We start from the raw sequence: 17097 nt of genomic DNA on the forward strand, positions 1-17097 counted from the left end.
TAGCCCGGGACCAGAGTTCAATTCCCCGCCTCGGCGGGTCTTGGGCTCAAAATTCCACGGACCTGATAATTCTCGCCTCGGTGCCTATTCCAATCATGGAGTCCCACTCTGCAACTCTGGGCAATAGCTTGCTTAAACTCCACAACGGCCCCCACAACGCTAAGGATGCCTGGCCTCCACCTTGGGGGTGCCCAGGAGTGGACGCCTCACAGGGAAAGCCAGGATGGGTTCCACAGCGGTATTCGTACAAGCGCCTTGAGACCCTTGCGGGTGAGTAGTGGGCTATACAAGTATCAATTTACATTTTACATTTACAAGGGTCGCAAATCAAAGATATCCAGTGGGAGCTGGAGGATTTTGAGAATAGACAAAGGAGGAACAACCTCAGGGTGCTGGGGGTCTTGGAGGGGCTGGATGGGTCCGACACCGGGGCATATATATTCGATCTTTACAAGTCTGCAGTCCCTAAGCTGTCAGACTGGAATTGGGCAGCAGTAGTACAAAGAGCACATCACACCCCCTTTAAGCCACGAGCACAAGCAAGAGAAGGTGATAAACCACAGGCAATTTTAGCGTTCTTCGGCAACTTCCTTCTGCGGCAGGCAATCTCAGACAAGGCAAGACCTGAAGCTAAGAGATCAATTGGGGGTATTCCGTTTTTTGTGCGGCCCAACTTCTGCCACTCGACAATAGCAAGACGCTGGAGACTGAGGCAGTTCATAAAATCTTTCCAGGAGAGAAATATCCAGGTCTAATTCATCAACACAGCGCAACTTAAAGTGATCCATGGGGGCCAGACTCTGTATTTTTCATCGGAGATAAAAGCAAAGGAATGCATGGACGCTTTGGACAAATAAAGTTAAATCTGGAGTAATTTAGAGAAAGAAAAAGGGAAAGATATCTTTTTTATAACTGGGTATAAAGGGAGTAAGGGAAGATAGGATGGAAATTGGAGGAAGCACATTGCTGTATAAAGAGTGGTTAAAACCTATGATTTAAAAGGAGTAAGGGGGTAATGCAATTTATTTTGGATTAGTCGAACCCTGGTGGCTTGCGCTGCGTACATCACATGCACAGACCACGGTCTGAGTGCTTGAATGGGGTGGCGGGAGAGCACGATGTAAGGGAGGAAGCAGTGGGGAGGGGTGCAGAGGGTGTGTTGGGGGCATGGAGATGGTGGGGGGTGCACGGCGAGGGGAAGAAAATAAATACTTGGTAGGATTCCGTATTGTGGCCTAAGGTTTTCTATACAAACCAGATAAATGGTCTGAGCGATGAAGGGTTGTGGCAATTCTTTAGAGTAAAATGGGGAAGCTTAGGATTTGTACAGTTAACATTGGGGGTCTAAATGACTGGAGAAAGAGGCAAAGGCTTGGGCAATTTGTAAGGTCAAACCGGTTAGACTTGCTATCTTTACAAGAGACCCACTTACCATGGGTAAAAAGGCATTTATAAAATATTCGAGCATTTGATCTGTTGGCTTGTTCCTCTCAGACATCCACCATCGGAGGGGTTGCTAATTTGGCTAAGTCAGCCCTGGGAGGGGCAAAACGCCAAATGACAGATGCCCTTGGGAGGTGGGCGGTGGCCGAACGTGGCTTAGGAATTACTCTCCGCACAATCTACTGGTCTAATCAGGATGATCCTGATCTATTTGACCAGCTAGAGATAGAGTTGATGAATAGGCCGAGACCTTTGATAGTCTGTGGATATTTCAATATCTCTGCCGATTTTAGTAATAATACCGAGTACCTAGGCCGCAAACCAAAGGTATATTGAGCACTGAACTCATTAATCAATTCAAATGGGCTGCTAGATGCATGGGGGAACAAAGAATCTAATAAACCAGGGTTCACATATTTTTATTGCCCCTTTAAGAAGTATACCAAGCTGGATTATTTTTTCATTTCTATGACAGAAATTATGGAAGCTACGATTGAGAAATGACCGAAAGTATATCGGACCACAATCCATTATTGCTACTGCTTGATATAGAAGCCATAAATAAAAGTCATTCTAGATGGACCTTCGAGAGGAGGTTATTAGCTAAACTTAAGTTTATAGAATATATAAGGAAGGGGACCCAAGACTATTTTTGATATGAATCGGTACAGTGCATCCAGGAATATTGTTTGGGATACATTTAAAGAAGCCCTTAGAGGGGAAATGATTAGCTTCTCTGCTAGGTTAAAAAAAGAGGCTTGGGATGAAAATGAGAGATTATTGGCTCAGTTAGTTGCTGCAGAGGAACAACATATGATAGATATCGGACAGCAGAAAGAGGTCACTGAGATTCAGCAGAAGATTTTGACTATTAAATTAGAAATACATAAATGGATAGCCCAGAGATCTGCAGATGAATACCAGTCACATGGAGGTAAGCTATATGAGACAGAAGAGCAGGCGGGTTAACTTTTAGCACTCTGGATTAGGCAGGAAAGTACGTAGAGCGTAAGGGGTTCAGAATTATACAGAGCCAGATGATATATCCCTCATCAATACAGACACTAAGATTTACGTGAAGGTTCTGGCAAAACGGTTGGGAGGGGTCATTACCATATTAGACGGGCCATCAAACTCTTTGATATGCAGGCTGTCACAGGGGGACGGATGGCCATGATCCTTCTCAACACGGAAAAGGCCTTCGATTGTGTGACGAGAAAGTATTTGTGGGGAATATGGGAACGTAGGGGCTTTGGCCTCAAAATAATGAGAGTTATAAAGGCCATGTATTCGGAGCCAAAGGCTAGAATCCAATTAATGGGAAGGAGCTCAGAAAGAATTTTTATCTCCAGGGGAACGCAGCAGGGCTGTCCCTATTCACAAATTCTTTTTGCCCTTTACATTGATCCGTTGATTCAGAGAATATTAAGAATTCAATATATTAAGCCGATAATCTGCAATGATTCATAAAAGGGGGTGGTGATGGACAGAGTATCTGAATTAAGCAGACCACTCCTACCCAGTCCAAAGATCAGGGCTTGATCCATCACCGTTTTTTTATCTCACTGCACCATCCCAGCTCAGACCCTGGCTACATGCAAATTAGTCTGTCCCTGGCCCAGTGCATCATGGGAACAGGGCAGACCAAACTACCAAGCCAATTCTTTTACTGGAAAGGAAACAAGCTTCCGGGGACCAGTTTCTGGCATTACAGCCGTCTTCGGTCCGGCTTGCTTGAATCCTGATGGTGCAGTGAGCAAGGGACTCACATCTGAGTATACCTTTCCACGCTAGTGGTGGACAAAACGATTCAGAAAAGGGGGTGGTGATGGACAGAGTATCTGAATTAAGCAGACCACTCCTACCCAGTCCAAAGAACAGGGCTTGATCCATCACCGTTTTTTTAGCTCACTGCACCATCCCAGCTCAGAACCTGGCTACATGCAAATTAGTCTGTCCTTGGCCCAGTGCATCATGGGAACAGGGCAGACCAAACTACCAAGCCAATTCTTTTACTGGAAAGGAAACAAGCTTCCGGGGACCGGTTTCTGGCATTACAGCCATCTTCGGCCCGGCTTGCTTGAATCCTGATGGTGCAGTGAGCAAGGGACTCACATCTGAGTATACCCTTCCATGCTTGTGGTGGACAAAACGATTCAGAAAAGGGGGTGGTGATGGACAGAGTATCTGAAATTAAGCAGACCACTCCTACCCAGTCCAAAGATCAGGGCTTGATCCATCACCGTTTTTTAGCTCACTGCACCATCCCAGCTCAGAACCTGGCTACATGCAAATTAGTCTGTCCCTGGCCCAGTGCATCATGGGAACAGGGCAGACCAAACTACCAACCCAATTCTTTTACTGGAAAGGAAACAAGCTTCCGGGGACCGGTTTCTGGCATTACAGCCGTCTTCGGCCCGGCTTGCTTGAATCCTGATGGTGCAGTGAGCAAGGGACTCACATCTGAGTATACCCTTCCACGCTTGTGGTGGACAAAATGATTCAGAAAAGGGGGTGGTGATGGACAGGGTATCTGAATTAAGCAGACCACTCCTACCCAGTCCAAAGATCAGGGCTTGATCCATCACCATTTTTTAGCTCACTGCACCATCCCAGCTCAGAACCTGGCTACATGCAAATTAGTCTGTCCCTGGCCCAGTGCATCATGGGAACAGGGCAGACCAAACTACCAAGCCAATTCTTTTACTGGAAAGGAAACAAGCTTCCGGGGACCGGTTTCTGGCATTACAGCCGTCTTCGGCCCGGCTTGCTTGAATCCTGATGGTGCAGTGAGCAAGGGACTCACATCTGAGTATACCCTTCCACGCTTGTGGTGGACGAAACGATTCAGAAAAGGGGGTGGTGATGGACAGAGTATCTGAATTAAGCAGAGCACTCCTACCCAGTCCAAAGATCAGGTCTTGATCCATCACCGTTTTTTGGCTCACTGCACCACCCCAGCTCAGAACTTGGCTACATGCAAATTAGTCTGTCCCTGGCCCAGTGCATCATGGGAACAGGGCAGACCAAACTATCAAGCCAATTCTTTTACTGGAAAGGAAACAAGCTTCCGGGGACCAGTTTCTTGCATTACAGCCGTCTTCGGCCCGGCTTGCTTGAATCCTGATGGTGCAGTGAGCAAGGGACTCACATCTGAATATATCCTTCCACGCTTGTGGTGGACAAAACGATTCAGAAAAGGGGGTGGTGATGGACAGAGTATCTGAATTAAGCAGACCGCTCCTACCCAGTCCAAAGATCAGGGCTTGATCCATCACCGGTTTTTAGCTCACTGCACCATCTCAGCTCAGAGCCTGGCTACATGCAAATTAGTCTGTCCCTGGCCCAGTGCATCACGGGAACAGGGCAGACCAAACTACCAAGCCAATTCTTTTACTGGAAAGGAAACAAGCTTCCGGGGACCGGTTTCTGGCATTACAGCCGTCTTCGGCCCGGCTTGCTTGAATCCTGATGGTGCAGTGAGCAAGGGACTCACATCTGAGTATACCCTTCCACGCTTGTGGTGGACAAAACGATTCAGAAAAGGGGGTGGTGATGGACAGAGTATCTGAATTAAGCAGACCACTCCTACCCAGTCCAAAGATCAGGGCTTGATCCATCACCGTTTTTTAGCTCACTGCACCATCCCAGCTCAGAACCTGGCTACATGCAAATTAGTCTGCCCCTGGCCCAGTGCATCATGGGAACAGGGCAGAGCAAACTACCAAGCCGATTCTTTTACTGGACAGGAAACAAGTTTCCGGGGACCGGTTTCTGGCATTACAGCCTTCTTCGGCCCGGCTTGCTTGAATCCTGATGGTGCAGTGAGCATGGGACTCACATCTGAGTATACCCTTCCACGCTTGTGGTGGACAAAACGATTCAGAAAAGGGGGTGGTGATGGACAGAGTATCTGAATTAAGCAGAGCACTCCTACCCAGTCCAAAGATCAGGGCTTGATCCATCACCGTTTTTTAGCTCACTGCACCATCCCAGCTCAGAACCTAGCTACCTGCAAATTAGTCTGTCCCTGGCCCAGTGCATCATGGGAACAGGGCAGACCAAACTACCAAGCCAATTCTTTTACTGGAAAGGAAACAAGCTTCCGGGGACTGGTTTCTTGCATTACAGCTGTCTTTGGCCTGGCTTGCTTGAATCCTGATGGTGCAGTGAGCCAGGGACTCAAATCTGAGTATACCCTTCCACGCTTGTGGTGGACAAAACGATTCAGAAAAGGGGGTGGTGATGGACAGAGTATCTGAATTAAGCAGACCACTCCTACCCAGTCCAAAGATCAGGGCTTCATCCATCACTGTTTTTTAGCTCACTGCACCATCCCAGCTCAGAACCTGGCTACATGCAAATTAGTCTGTCCTTGGCCCAGTGCATCATGGGAACAGGGCAGACCAAACTACCAACCCGATTCTTTTACTGGAAAGGAAACAAGCTTCCGGGGACTGGTTTCTTGCATTACAGCCGTCTTCAGCCCGGCTTGCTTGAATCCTGATGGTGCAGTGAGCAAGGGACTCACATTTGAGTATACCCTTCCACGCTTGTGGTGGACAAAACGATTCAGAAAAGGGGGTGGTGATGGACAGAGTATCTGAATTAAGCAGACCACTCCTACCCAGTCCAAAGATCAGGGCTTCATCCATCACCGTTTTTTAGCTCACTGCACCATCCCAGCTCAGAACCTGGCTACATGCAAATTAGTCTGTCCCTGGCCCAGGGCATCATGGGAACAGGGCAGACCAAACTACCAGGATTCAAGCAAGCCGGGCCGAAGACGGCTGTAATGCCAGAAACCGGTCCCCGTAAGCTTGTTTCCTTTCCAGTAAAAGAATTGGATTGGTAGTTTGGTCTGCCCGGTTCCCATGATGCACTGGGCCAGGGACAGACTAATTTGCATGTAGCCAGGTTCTGAGCTGGGATGGTGCAGTGAGCTAAAAAACGGTGATGGATCAAGCCCTGATCTGTTGACTGGGTAGGAGTGTTCTGCTTAATTCAGATACTCTGTCCATCACCACCCCCTTTTCTGAATCGATAATCGGCAATGGGTTTGAGACCAAGCTTTTGGCCAGAGGGCTATGAGAGCTATTACGGAGATTTCACGCGAATAGGGTAGCGCTCTGGTTATCTGCTGAATAAAAGTAAGACCCATATAGTCTGCACCAGTAATAATATAATGAATGATGTAAGATATATAGAAACAGCAGTCTATCGTGGGGTCAGGATAAGCTCCACAACAGATACAATTATAAAGGACAATTTTGTCCCGGTGGTAACATCTATTGCAGCGGATTTAAAAATAATAGATGCTCTGCATTTGTCTATAATAGGGAGAGCCAATGTACTTAAAAGGACTGCTTCCTAAAATATTATATCTTTTCCGCTCTATCCCGTTTATGATTGACGAGGGTCTAATGAAATCGATAGAGGTAACATTTATGAATTTTTTATGGCAGTATGGGAAAATCAGGCATGCCATGAAATTTATGTCTCTGCCACAGGAAAAGGGTGGATTGGCGATTTCTAACATCAGAATCTATCATTGGGCTTGTCTAGTAAGCCAGATGGCAATTGTATTTGATTCTGCTAGCAGCCCGACTGATACCTCATCTGGTAGCCAAACTCTTCCTTCCATCTATGAGTTGATGTTGGTCAGAGAAGACGTAGGGCTTCTGCTGTGGAAAACTGATAGGCGGTATTACAAAAAAATGCATTATAAGATAATGGACAGTGTCTGGGAGGTATGGAAGCTGATACAAAGAATGCTGGCTGTCCCAAGAATAAATTATTATACTCCCCTCTGGAATGCAAGCATATTCCCACAACTTAGCTATGATAGGTTGGGGAGATATTGGGAGCAGCAAGGAATTGGACGAATAGGAGATATACTTGAAGGGGACCAATTGATGGGCTTCAATACCATCCAGCAGAAATTTGGCATCCACGCAAATCAGGGGTTCACATTTTTACAAATATTTAATACTCTGATGGGTATTAGGTCACGAATCTCTACAGGGGGTAGAATTAATATGATCGAGTATTTATTAGGTGGTGGAACTAAAATTAGAATGGTGTTCTGTTCTTTAGTATTGCGTCTACAAGATGATCTTGAAAAATTTGAGGTCTCTTGGATGACGAAATTAAACAATCCAGATGTAGATTTATATAAAGCTCTGGAATTAGCGGGGAAATTGTTTTGCTCTACAAATCTAAGAGCCCAAAACTATAAAACCCTCTTCAACCTTTATTTTACACCAGCCGAATTATATGATTAGGGGAAGAGGGAGGATGATAAGTGTCCAAGGTGTTCGGAGGGGCCGCTAATCTGGTACACATGTTCCATCAGTGTGATAAACGAAGAGTAATTCGTGGAGAGAGCGAGAAGATTTAGGAGGGGTTGCTAAGTACTAAGATCTACCTATCCCCTACCCTAATGGTGACAGGAATTGATAGTAATGTGGGCCTCAGTAAGGAGGAGGAAGCTAGTGGCGGCCTGGAAGGATACTATAGCACCTACCTTTCAGATGTTGCTGGCTAGACTCCTGGGGATCCATAATATTTTATCCTCCTTATACACTCGGAGAAGTTGGAAGATGAAGGAGCTGGGTTTGAACATCTGGACCTCCCTTGAGGGGTGGAGGGACTGAGGTTCATGAACAGGGGTGAGGGTCGAAGATTATATATGGATGCTTGTGGAGTAGGCCCCTCTCAAGCAACAGGATGTTATTATCTTTATTGGGTCCGCGAGTTTATATGATGTCTTCTTATCTGGTCTCTTATGCTGATTTTTACTCATATGCATTATCTGCTTCTCAATTAATGGTAGAAAGCCACAATGTATTTATTTTGATGGTTTCTTGCATTTTATAAATCGGTGTATACTAGGTTTTCACAGATTGAAGCATGAAATGTATTTATTGTTGTTGTATCAAGTTTTTAATAAAAATGTATTAAAAAAGGAGGTACTCACATCAAATGGGTCTGATAGTTTAAAGCTATGGAGCTTGTTCTAAGATGCTCCTTTGGCTCCAAAAATAAGCAGAAGTCTATTGAATCTGTCCATGCGCATCATCCAAAGAGGCAATGTTCAACACACAATACGTCACAAGGTAAACTTTTCCATTTGCAACATCTTCAGTAGGCTTCCTCAGAAGCTTTAATGAAATTGGGTTTTCTTTCCAGTGGCCTTGGGTTTCAGATAGGCCAGACACGAAAGGCATCCTCCCTTTTCGCCTTCCAGCTTTCTTTAAAGACATTCCGGGTATCTCCTTAAATCTAAAAATAACGAGGTCGAATTCCTGCACCTGCAGTAGGGTGAGAACACACTGTCTTCGAACACGATAACTATTCTTTTAAATATAATTCTTGAGTAATCAAGGAGAAATGAAACTCAAAACAACTTGCAGTTTGGGCCTACAACGCAGGCAACTTAAACTAAACACAAATTACTTTGCACAAATAATATTTCATCCTGTACATTATACATACAGGAATTATAGGTTTCTTTTAATACATACAAAGTCAAATTTTAAATGAGAACACTACATTTCAATGCTGATATACCTTTGAATAAATGCATCTTAGTAATCATGAAACTCTGCAAACGACAAAAATACATGTGCGTTAACACCATGAGTATAGTGCACCCATACAATTTAGAGCTCTATCCAGCAAAGTATTTACCATATATTGCCTTTCTCAATAAACCAGTCAGAACACTTTTACAGAGTTTCTTTAACTTATATTGCATATCTGCTCACCACACTACAACGTAGAAAAAAAGTTATTATTAGTCACTTAGGGGAAAACAAATGCCTTTACCAATGCTTCCATGCTAATCCCCCGATTATTCCCATCACAATACTATTCGTTCTGAAACTGTTTTAGTGGCTCTAGGACTCTGCACACTTTACTCCTGCTAGCCAGTGGTAAAGCGTTTTTGCTCTCCCTTCCAAACTTGGTAAAATTGGTATACACCTGATAGGTACCTTTAATTTACTTATAAGTACTATATGGTACAATATGTACCCAGGGCTAGGTAATTACAAAATACTAGTGAACTGCAGCATTCTTTTTTGCCATCCAATGAAGTAGCACTGTAAAAGATGTCTCAGGCCTGCCATTGCAGCCTATATGTGTAGTTTTCAAACTGATATTTCAATCTGATAAAAGAAACCTTTTGCCGTAAACCTTCCTTTTTGATGCTTATAATTCCTCTTTAGTCTGAAAATTTGATTTTAATTTACTTACTTCCCTTGAACCCAAGACCCCAGAATTGTCACTAAGAGTCAATTGACTTAATCCTATTTGAGCAACAGGGACACTACAAACTTCCAGAGGCCTCTCTTGCTTTTAATTTGACCAGACCCCACTGTACCTTACCTGAACCCCTATACTGGCCTCTGTGGAAGTGAGTTCTGACCCCCAAGTACTCTCTTTAAGGTCTTGGACCCTTGGCTGGAGCCACAGTGTACTCTTCTCTGCTCAACAAAAGACTTCACAGGTCTGATGCAGCACTGCGCAGGATGACTCTGGGCCTCGCATCACAGTGCCTTTCAGCTCCATGCAGACCCTGATCTAAAGCTTCACTGAATCTGATGCAGAATGGTGCAGGACAACTCAGGACCCCGTATCCCAGCACTGTGCAGCCCTTATTTGGTGGCCTCATCAGATTTGATGCAGAACTGTTCAGGATGTCGCAGGGTGATGCAAAGCAGTGCCAGATAGTTCCTTATTCGCTGCTTCACCAGATCTAAAGCGGAGCAACACAGAGCCGTGCATCACAGCTTTCACTCCCTCAACTAATAAATCTTACAGAGTTTACTAGCTAGAGGCAGGCCTAATATATATATATCACAGTCTTACTGAAGTGGGTGTCAAAATGAGGCCTGCATCCCAAAAGTAATTTACAGTCCCTAGGCACATGTAGTACCGTATACAAGGGATATTTTAAGTAAATTAAATATACCAAAAATGTGTAGACAAATTTTACCATGCTAATTGGTAGAAGTAACGTATACAGAGCCCAAAAAGCCAATAGAAATCACCCAGTCCAATAATCCTTAACCCTCTTCTTCTTCCTCTTACACTTTAACTTTAAGCTTGTCTATGACCATGTGCACGGCTCTGTTGCTTTTTGGCTAGGCTATTGCTATGGAAATATCATATATATACATACATACAAAATCCCAAAAGATTTCCAAGTTGCTGAGACCGTTGAGCATTCCAAAATAATTTCTGCCAGATTTATTGTGATGACATAAGTGCTATGGGTGTGCCCAGGCATAGAGCCCATGCTTACAGCACTGTAGGATATAAACTCTACCTAAATATTTATTTAAATAACTTGTAATGTAGTACAGGCCACTGGAAGTAATGTCAAAGTAATAACTGTGTTGATCTTTGTAGGTAAAATCAACACACTCTATAAACTCAGAGGTGGTCTGTCTAGGAGAACCAGGTTTTGTGTGTACATCAGGGATCCAATGTGGTACCCCTACCTACTAACCTTTGTGGGAGAAGTATAAATCGTATCACCCCTTGTTCTTTATCGAATTTACTAATGTATATTGTATATAGGAGGGAGCGAGAAGACAGCCCTGTCTAACACACCTGTGTACTTTTTATGGGCTTTCGGTACACCCCACCTGAACAGTTTTTCCATACTGTTCTTTGGCTTTGGAAGAGTCCACGGATACATACTACAGCAGTCCATTCCTCCTATAAATCGAGGAGCAAACCAATATTGCCAGAACTGCTGCATTGTGAATTTCCAAGTATGGATTCCCTCAAAAACTTTGGGATGTTGATAATGCCTTTAACCCTTTCGGTGCTGATGACGGCTCCCAGTCGTCATGAGTCACGGTGGGCGTGTTTTGATGATGGCTGGGAGCCGTCATGACCACGCCCGTGATCGGAATGTCCAGCACCGGCGCGGAATTCCAGCCGCAGCCAAGGTGTTAATTGTATAGATATCATATTAGTATGAGCTGCACACCTTTAATTTCACCTTAGTTTCTCCGAAATTCTAAACTTCAATTTTGTCATGGCGTGCTAAAATGTGTCGTGCCTAGCCCAAACTGCACGTATGAAACTAAACTCCAACATATATGGGACACATTTCTGACCCAAAACATAAGCACAGCCGGGATTGCGTTTGCAATATTATTTTCTTCAGTACATTTTCATCTTGTCAATTTTTACACCGTTATTTTAATCCATTAATAATCCACATGTTCACTTGAAATACTTTTAGTCTTCATGCAAGGAAACGCTATTTTTCCAAATTTCTAATGCTCCTGCTGGGCCATCCGAACCTCACTTCAAGAACACGACTGAAGCCAAATTCATCCAAAGCAGTTTAATAAAATCCAATGCATTTCGGGCCTCTGGGGCCCTTCGTCAGGGAAAACTAAAAACAACAATAACACATGTTTTAATGTGACAACCAATATGTGCACTTTTAACATTTCATGTTTAAAGTCGCCCGCTCTTCTTTATCTCAAACAGTTGCAGTAACTAAAATACATTCTGCCTAATATGTTGATCCTCACCAAACCCCGTACAGTTTCACATAGGTGTCTTCCTGCCTTTCAATGAACTAATTACCATACGTCAAGTCAAGTCAAAGATAGCTTTATTCGGTATTTGACAAACACCATATAAGCAAACATTACAAAATACGATTAAAACAACATTATTTAAACATTTACATACAAAAGGAAGATTGTTACAAAAATACATATTCATTACCCTAGTCATTCAATTAATCTAATATTAAAAACCCTAAAAAAATGTTTTAAAATTTTTTTTCTTGAAAGCGATTGTTATATGTATCGTTACATTTGCATGATAGAAGGGTTGAGGTAAATATTGCATATTTATGTATTATATGGTGTTATTAGGCACAGAATAATACTTCTACAAACCCTCAACCTACTAATCATTTCTCATGGACCCTCTACATTTTATAATAAACGACAGGAATTTTATCATCACTCCAATAGTACATTCGTCTTGAAGCAGATACAATCTGTGGAGGGCTGCTTTACAGCTTCTCAGGCCCCACAGTTTTAACAGAGGCAATAGATGTTTTTTTCTACCCCATTGATAGTACTTGCAGAAGAGTATGCAATGTATGTTAGACTGAGTGGCTACTCCGTCACACGGGCAATTAATCATTTTCACTGACCAGTCATTCGGAGCAGGGAACGTTATTAACCTGAAAAAACAATCTGTCCTCAGACGAGCTAACAGCATTCTATGGTAAGGGGAGATATTTGGCGCCAGATAAGGATGTAAACCATGTTCATGCAAAATCTGGCGGTGGGCTATAATGGTGGACTTATTCCCATCTAGATAATATCTCCTCTCCTCCAATAGGCCAAGACATGTCTCTTTTAATGCTTTTTTGGGGATTTGGGCGCATGATATTGGGTCTGAAAACAATTCTGGGTTGCCGATGGAGTTCAGGAATTTTTTAACGTAGGCTAGCCAAGGTTGTTTAGCTCCATTTCCTTGCTGCAGGCAATCCTGAATTACCTCCCTATTGAAGGACGTGTCCTCGCATGTCCAGATCTTATGCCACAACATAACTGGAGCTATCTTTATAATGTCACTAATGTGAGATCTATCCAGTTCTTTGTGGCAGATAGTAGTGGATGTGGAACGCGGGACTCCTAAGAGGTACCTCAGGAAAGCATTCTCCACCCTTTGGATTTCGGAGCTATCTGCAAGTCCCCATATCCCCGCCCCATAAACAGCTGTGGACACACATTTAGCTGCGTAGATCTTAAGTAGTGTGTCTACCGGTTTCCCTCCCAGTTTTTTAGCAAACTGCTTAACCGCCCCTATTGCGCGGGCAAAGGCCAGGTTTCGGGAGGTAATCGCTGCAGACCATGTCCCCCTATTATTAAAAATGATACCCAGGTAAGAAAAAGTTTTCGTCATCGCTATCTTTGATTTATTAACAAAGGTTTTGCAGTCTGGTACTTTTTTTCTCGTTGTGCATGACATCGTGAAAGTTTTCCCCACATTTATCATAAGGCCTCTAGAGCTCATGAAGGTTGCAAAGCCCGTTAGTGCCTTTTGGAGTCCCCGCTGAGTGCGGGCCATAATCACCGCATCGTCAGCATATAACAATAACGGGACTGCGAGTCCGTTTATCTTGGGGTAATCCACCTCCAGGTCATTCATCGAGTCTGCTACCTCGTTTATATACAGATTAAATAAAAACGGTGCAAGGATGCAACCCTGGCGAACGCCCTTTGCAATTGGAAATTTTCTGGTTTGCTCGCCGTTTTTGCCATATCTCACCGTAGCTCCTGCATCTCTGTATAGTTCCTGGATAAAAATTAAGATGTTTTTATCTATCCCCATTTTAGTCAGGGTTTTCCACAGGGTTCCATGATCCAGACAATCGAAAGCCGAAGTTAGGTCGACAAATGTCAGGAACAAGTTCCCTTTTTTTGATCCAATATATTTGTTTATTATAAGGGACAGGTTTAAACCCTGCTCTATGGTTCCCACCCCCGACTTAAAACCATATTGAAGTTTTGAGAGTGTCCCGTTAGTCTTGGACCAGGTTTGTAGTTTGGTTAGCAGCACCCTGCCAGCAACCTTCATTAAATTATCTAAGAGAGAAATGGGGCGATAGCATTTTGGGTCTTGTCTGTCTCCTTTTTTAAATATTGGGATGACTATCGCTTCCTTCCATGTGTTGGGGAAACCTAATTTGGTATAAGCATTCAGGACATTTGCCAGTAAAGGTGCCCAGAGATCTACGTTCCCTTTAAATAGGTCAATGGGTACACCATCAGGCCCTGGAGCCTTTAGGCTTGCACTCTGAGAAATCGCTTGTTCAGGGTCTGCAGGGGTGAACATTACTTGTAATGGGAAATTTCCCTTTGGTTGTAGAAGGATCTCACTCCCCTCAGCCAACTCCTCTTGTGAGGTCAACACAAGTGAGTCTTTCTTGTAAAGGGCAGTAAAATGCTTGACCCAGACATCTTCAGCTATACCAATTTCCATGGAATCTACCTTCCTATCTAGAAAGAATGGGGCATTTACCTCTTTCCAGAAGGACGTATTATCCCTTAGTGCGCTTGCCTTTATCAAGGCTTCCCAAGCTGCATTTTTAAGTTCTTTCTTCCTTGTCAGGAGAGTCAGCTTGTAAGCTTGTCTAGCCTCCTTGACTTGGCTGCTATCCCTGGGTATAGTCTTTAGAGCCTGTAAAAGTGCTTTATGAGCACTTGTGCAGGCTCGGTTAAACCAGCCATGTATTCTCGTTTCCTCCCTTGCCTTTAGGTTTTTGGTTAGCTTAGCGTTTATTTCGGCTTTAATCTCGTCGAATGCCTGTATTATTTGTTCTGGGTTAGTGCTTAGTTCCAGGCAGATGTTAAATTGACTAGTTTCTTTCTGTAATAGATCTTTCAGAAAGTTCGTGGGTTCAATTTTTGCCCATTTAATGGCATAGCCATTTTTCCTGGCCAATGCCACTGAACGGCCATGCAATATATCCGTGGTGCTTATTTTTTGAGTGCCAAGTTTCCCTAGTTTAAGGGAAGTACTAATGGGGAAGTGGTCACTTATTGCTAGGCCCTCCGTTTCAAACCCGCCCACCCAACCTTGGTTCCTATTTGAAACCAGGATAAAGTCTATTACAGTACCTGCCCCATGACCATGAAAGGTTGTTTGAAACACTACGGGTGGCTGGCAGAGTTCATTTGCAAACGCCAGATCCCATTCATGCATAAATTGATTTAGCAAATTTCCCCCTAAGGAGTGTTCAAAATGTGTGGTGGGATCCCCTTGTGAGTCAAAAATGCCACAGTTTTTTGTTTGGCTATAGGGACATAGATGGCAATTAAAATCCCCTGCTATGAGCAAGCAGTCTGCCGCCTGGCCGCCTCTCTTTAGCAGTGAATCCAATTCCGCTATTAGAATTTTTACCTCTACTTTTGGCATATTATTATAAAGGTTTATCAGAAAGAAGGAGCGCCCATTTAATTTAAAAAACAATCCTTGTAGTGAACTCCCTACACCTGCTTTTGGCCCATTTGCCTCATACATATTCTGTTCTATGTTGCAGAGGTTAGAGGTAAAGATACAAAGTCCCCCCGAGCCCCTGCCTCGGTTACCCTGGATCGAGGGAACGTAGAAAGTGCTAAAACCCTCTACTGATGTCTCATATGGGTCCCAACACTCCTGTAGGCAGACTATATCCTGCTTTTCCATAAAAGTTAGGAATAGCTGGTCACGCGCTTTTTTCGCAAGCCCAGCAATATTCCAGGAAGATATCTTTAGCAGACAAAACCCCTCAGTGATGGGGCAGGGTTCTTCCTGCCTAAATTGTGAGACCATGCCCTCTTGCAAGGCTTCAATCTCGTTATCGAGTTGGGTCTTAGTCCTATCTACTGTACTCAGATATGGTTTTATGTTGGTAATTTCAGTTATGGGCCCAGTTCCATTCTCGGTCCATGACCTGCTGGATTTTTCTGTTAACTGCTGGCTTAGCCGGTTTCCTCCACGCGTGTCTTGCACTAGTATAATCTCTGACCTCACGGGGTTAGTATTTTCTACTGGGGAAAGGACATCATGGATCTTATGTAGGGGAGCAGTGACTTCTAAATTACGCATCATTAGGTCATTTATCAGTCACATTACAAGAGCATTTAATAAATACATGTGTCAGAATTTTGAAAGGACGAGAAAAGGGAGAGAAAATACAAAGCATTTTTACACAAACCTCAGGAAACATTTGCTAGAATTGTGTTAACTGTACAGTAAAGCAACCTTTAACACTTTAAAAACGCTTCTATTTGTAAATTACAAATCTTGACGACACAAGGCTGCTGGCCAAGCCGCTGCTTGAAAGTGCAAAATAAACATCTAGAATATAAATGTAAGTATAAATATATAAATGTTTACACAAAAATTGTTCTGAAGCGTGGCCCCGTTGACATCAGTGGTTTTTCGTTAATAGAAGAAACAGCCAAACGCAGCAGCAACACAGAATAGACTGTCATTCATGAAAACCTCTTGAGCATAGTTATCAGTGTCAGCATCCCAGAAGCACCGAGCCGCCATCTTCACTCCTTCTCCCCTCTGCTCACCAATCACAACCTGCACCACCATTTTGTATCGGTCATATCCCATATCTTTCAGTTTATTTTTAATATTTTCAGATAGAGATATTGTCATATCCGGAACTTCTGTAGGGTCGTAAAGTTTGTTGGATAACTCCGCCTTGAGCATGGTACGAATTATTTCTTTCACAGTACTCGCTTTGAATTTGTGGTGGTAGTTGGGCCGGATGGAGTAGGTGTTCTCCAGCCCGGTGCTCGAGCCCTCCACCTCTCCCATGGCAGATCCCGTCCTCAGCTCAACGTTTCAACATGTCCGCCATACTTTCTCACGGACTGCTGCCCATCTCAATCTACTACTTTTCTTATTCCCAGTCGAGTGAAACATAACCCTCCCAAAACTCTCCTCTCCCCTCCACATCATGCTCCCCAACCCTCCACGAACATTTTTAACAACCTTTGCTTTCCGAGATGACATTTATTCATATTATTTGTTCTCAGCTCCTACCTGCTAGGAAGTAATCGTCCTCCTCACTCCATTCTGAATAATGTTTCTACTTTC

The 17097-nt window shown here is 43.7% G+C and overlaps 1 protein-coding gene across 1 annotated transcript; it reads right to left on the reverse strand.

The window, feature by feature from the left end:
- Positions 1-16085: 16085 nt before the first annotated feature.
- Positions 16086-16849, reverse strand: LOC147725327 (dynein light chain Tctex-type protein 2B-like). Its single transcript, XM_086964504.1, has one exon. It carries the CDS (start codon positions 16813-16815, stop codon positions 16429-16431), a length of 387 nt encoding a protein of 128 aa, XP_086820630.1. The 5' UTR covers positions 16816-16849; the 3' UTR covers positions 16086-16428.
- Between the last annotated feature and the right edge of the window lie 248 nt (positions 16850-17097).

This window comes from Lissotriton vulgaris, chromosome 3_2, assembly GCF_964263255.1.
Source record: "Lissotriton vulgaris chromosome 3_2, aLisVul1.2, whole genome shotgun sequence".
Taxonomy (NCBI): domain Eukaryota; kingdom Metazoa; phylum Chordata; class Amphibia; order Caudata; family Salamandridae; genus Lissotriton; species Lissotriton vulgaris.

Coding starts and splice junctions, on each gene's coding strand:
- LOC147725327 (XM_086964504.1), bottom strand. CDS start 16,815: ATGGGAGAGGTGGAGGGCTCGAGCACCGGGCTGGAGAACACCTACTCC.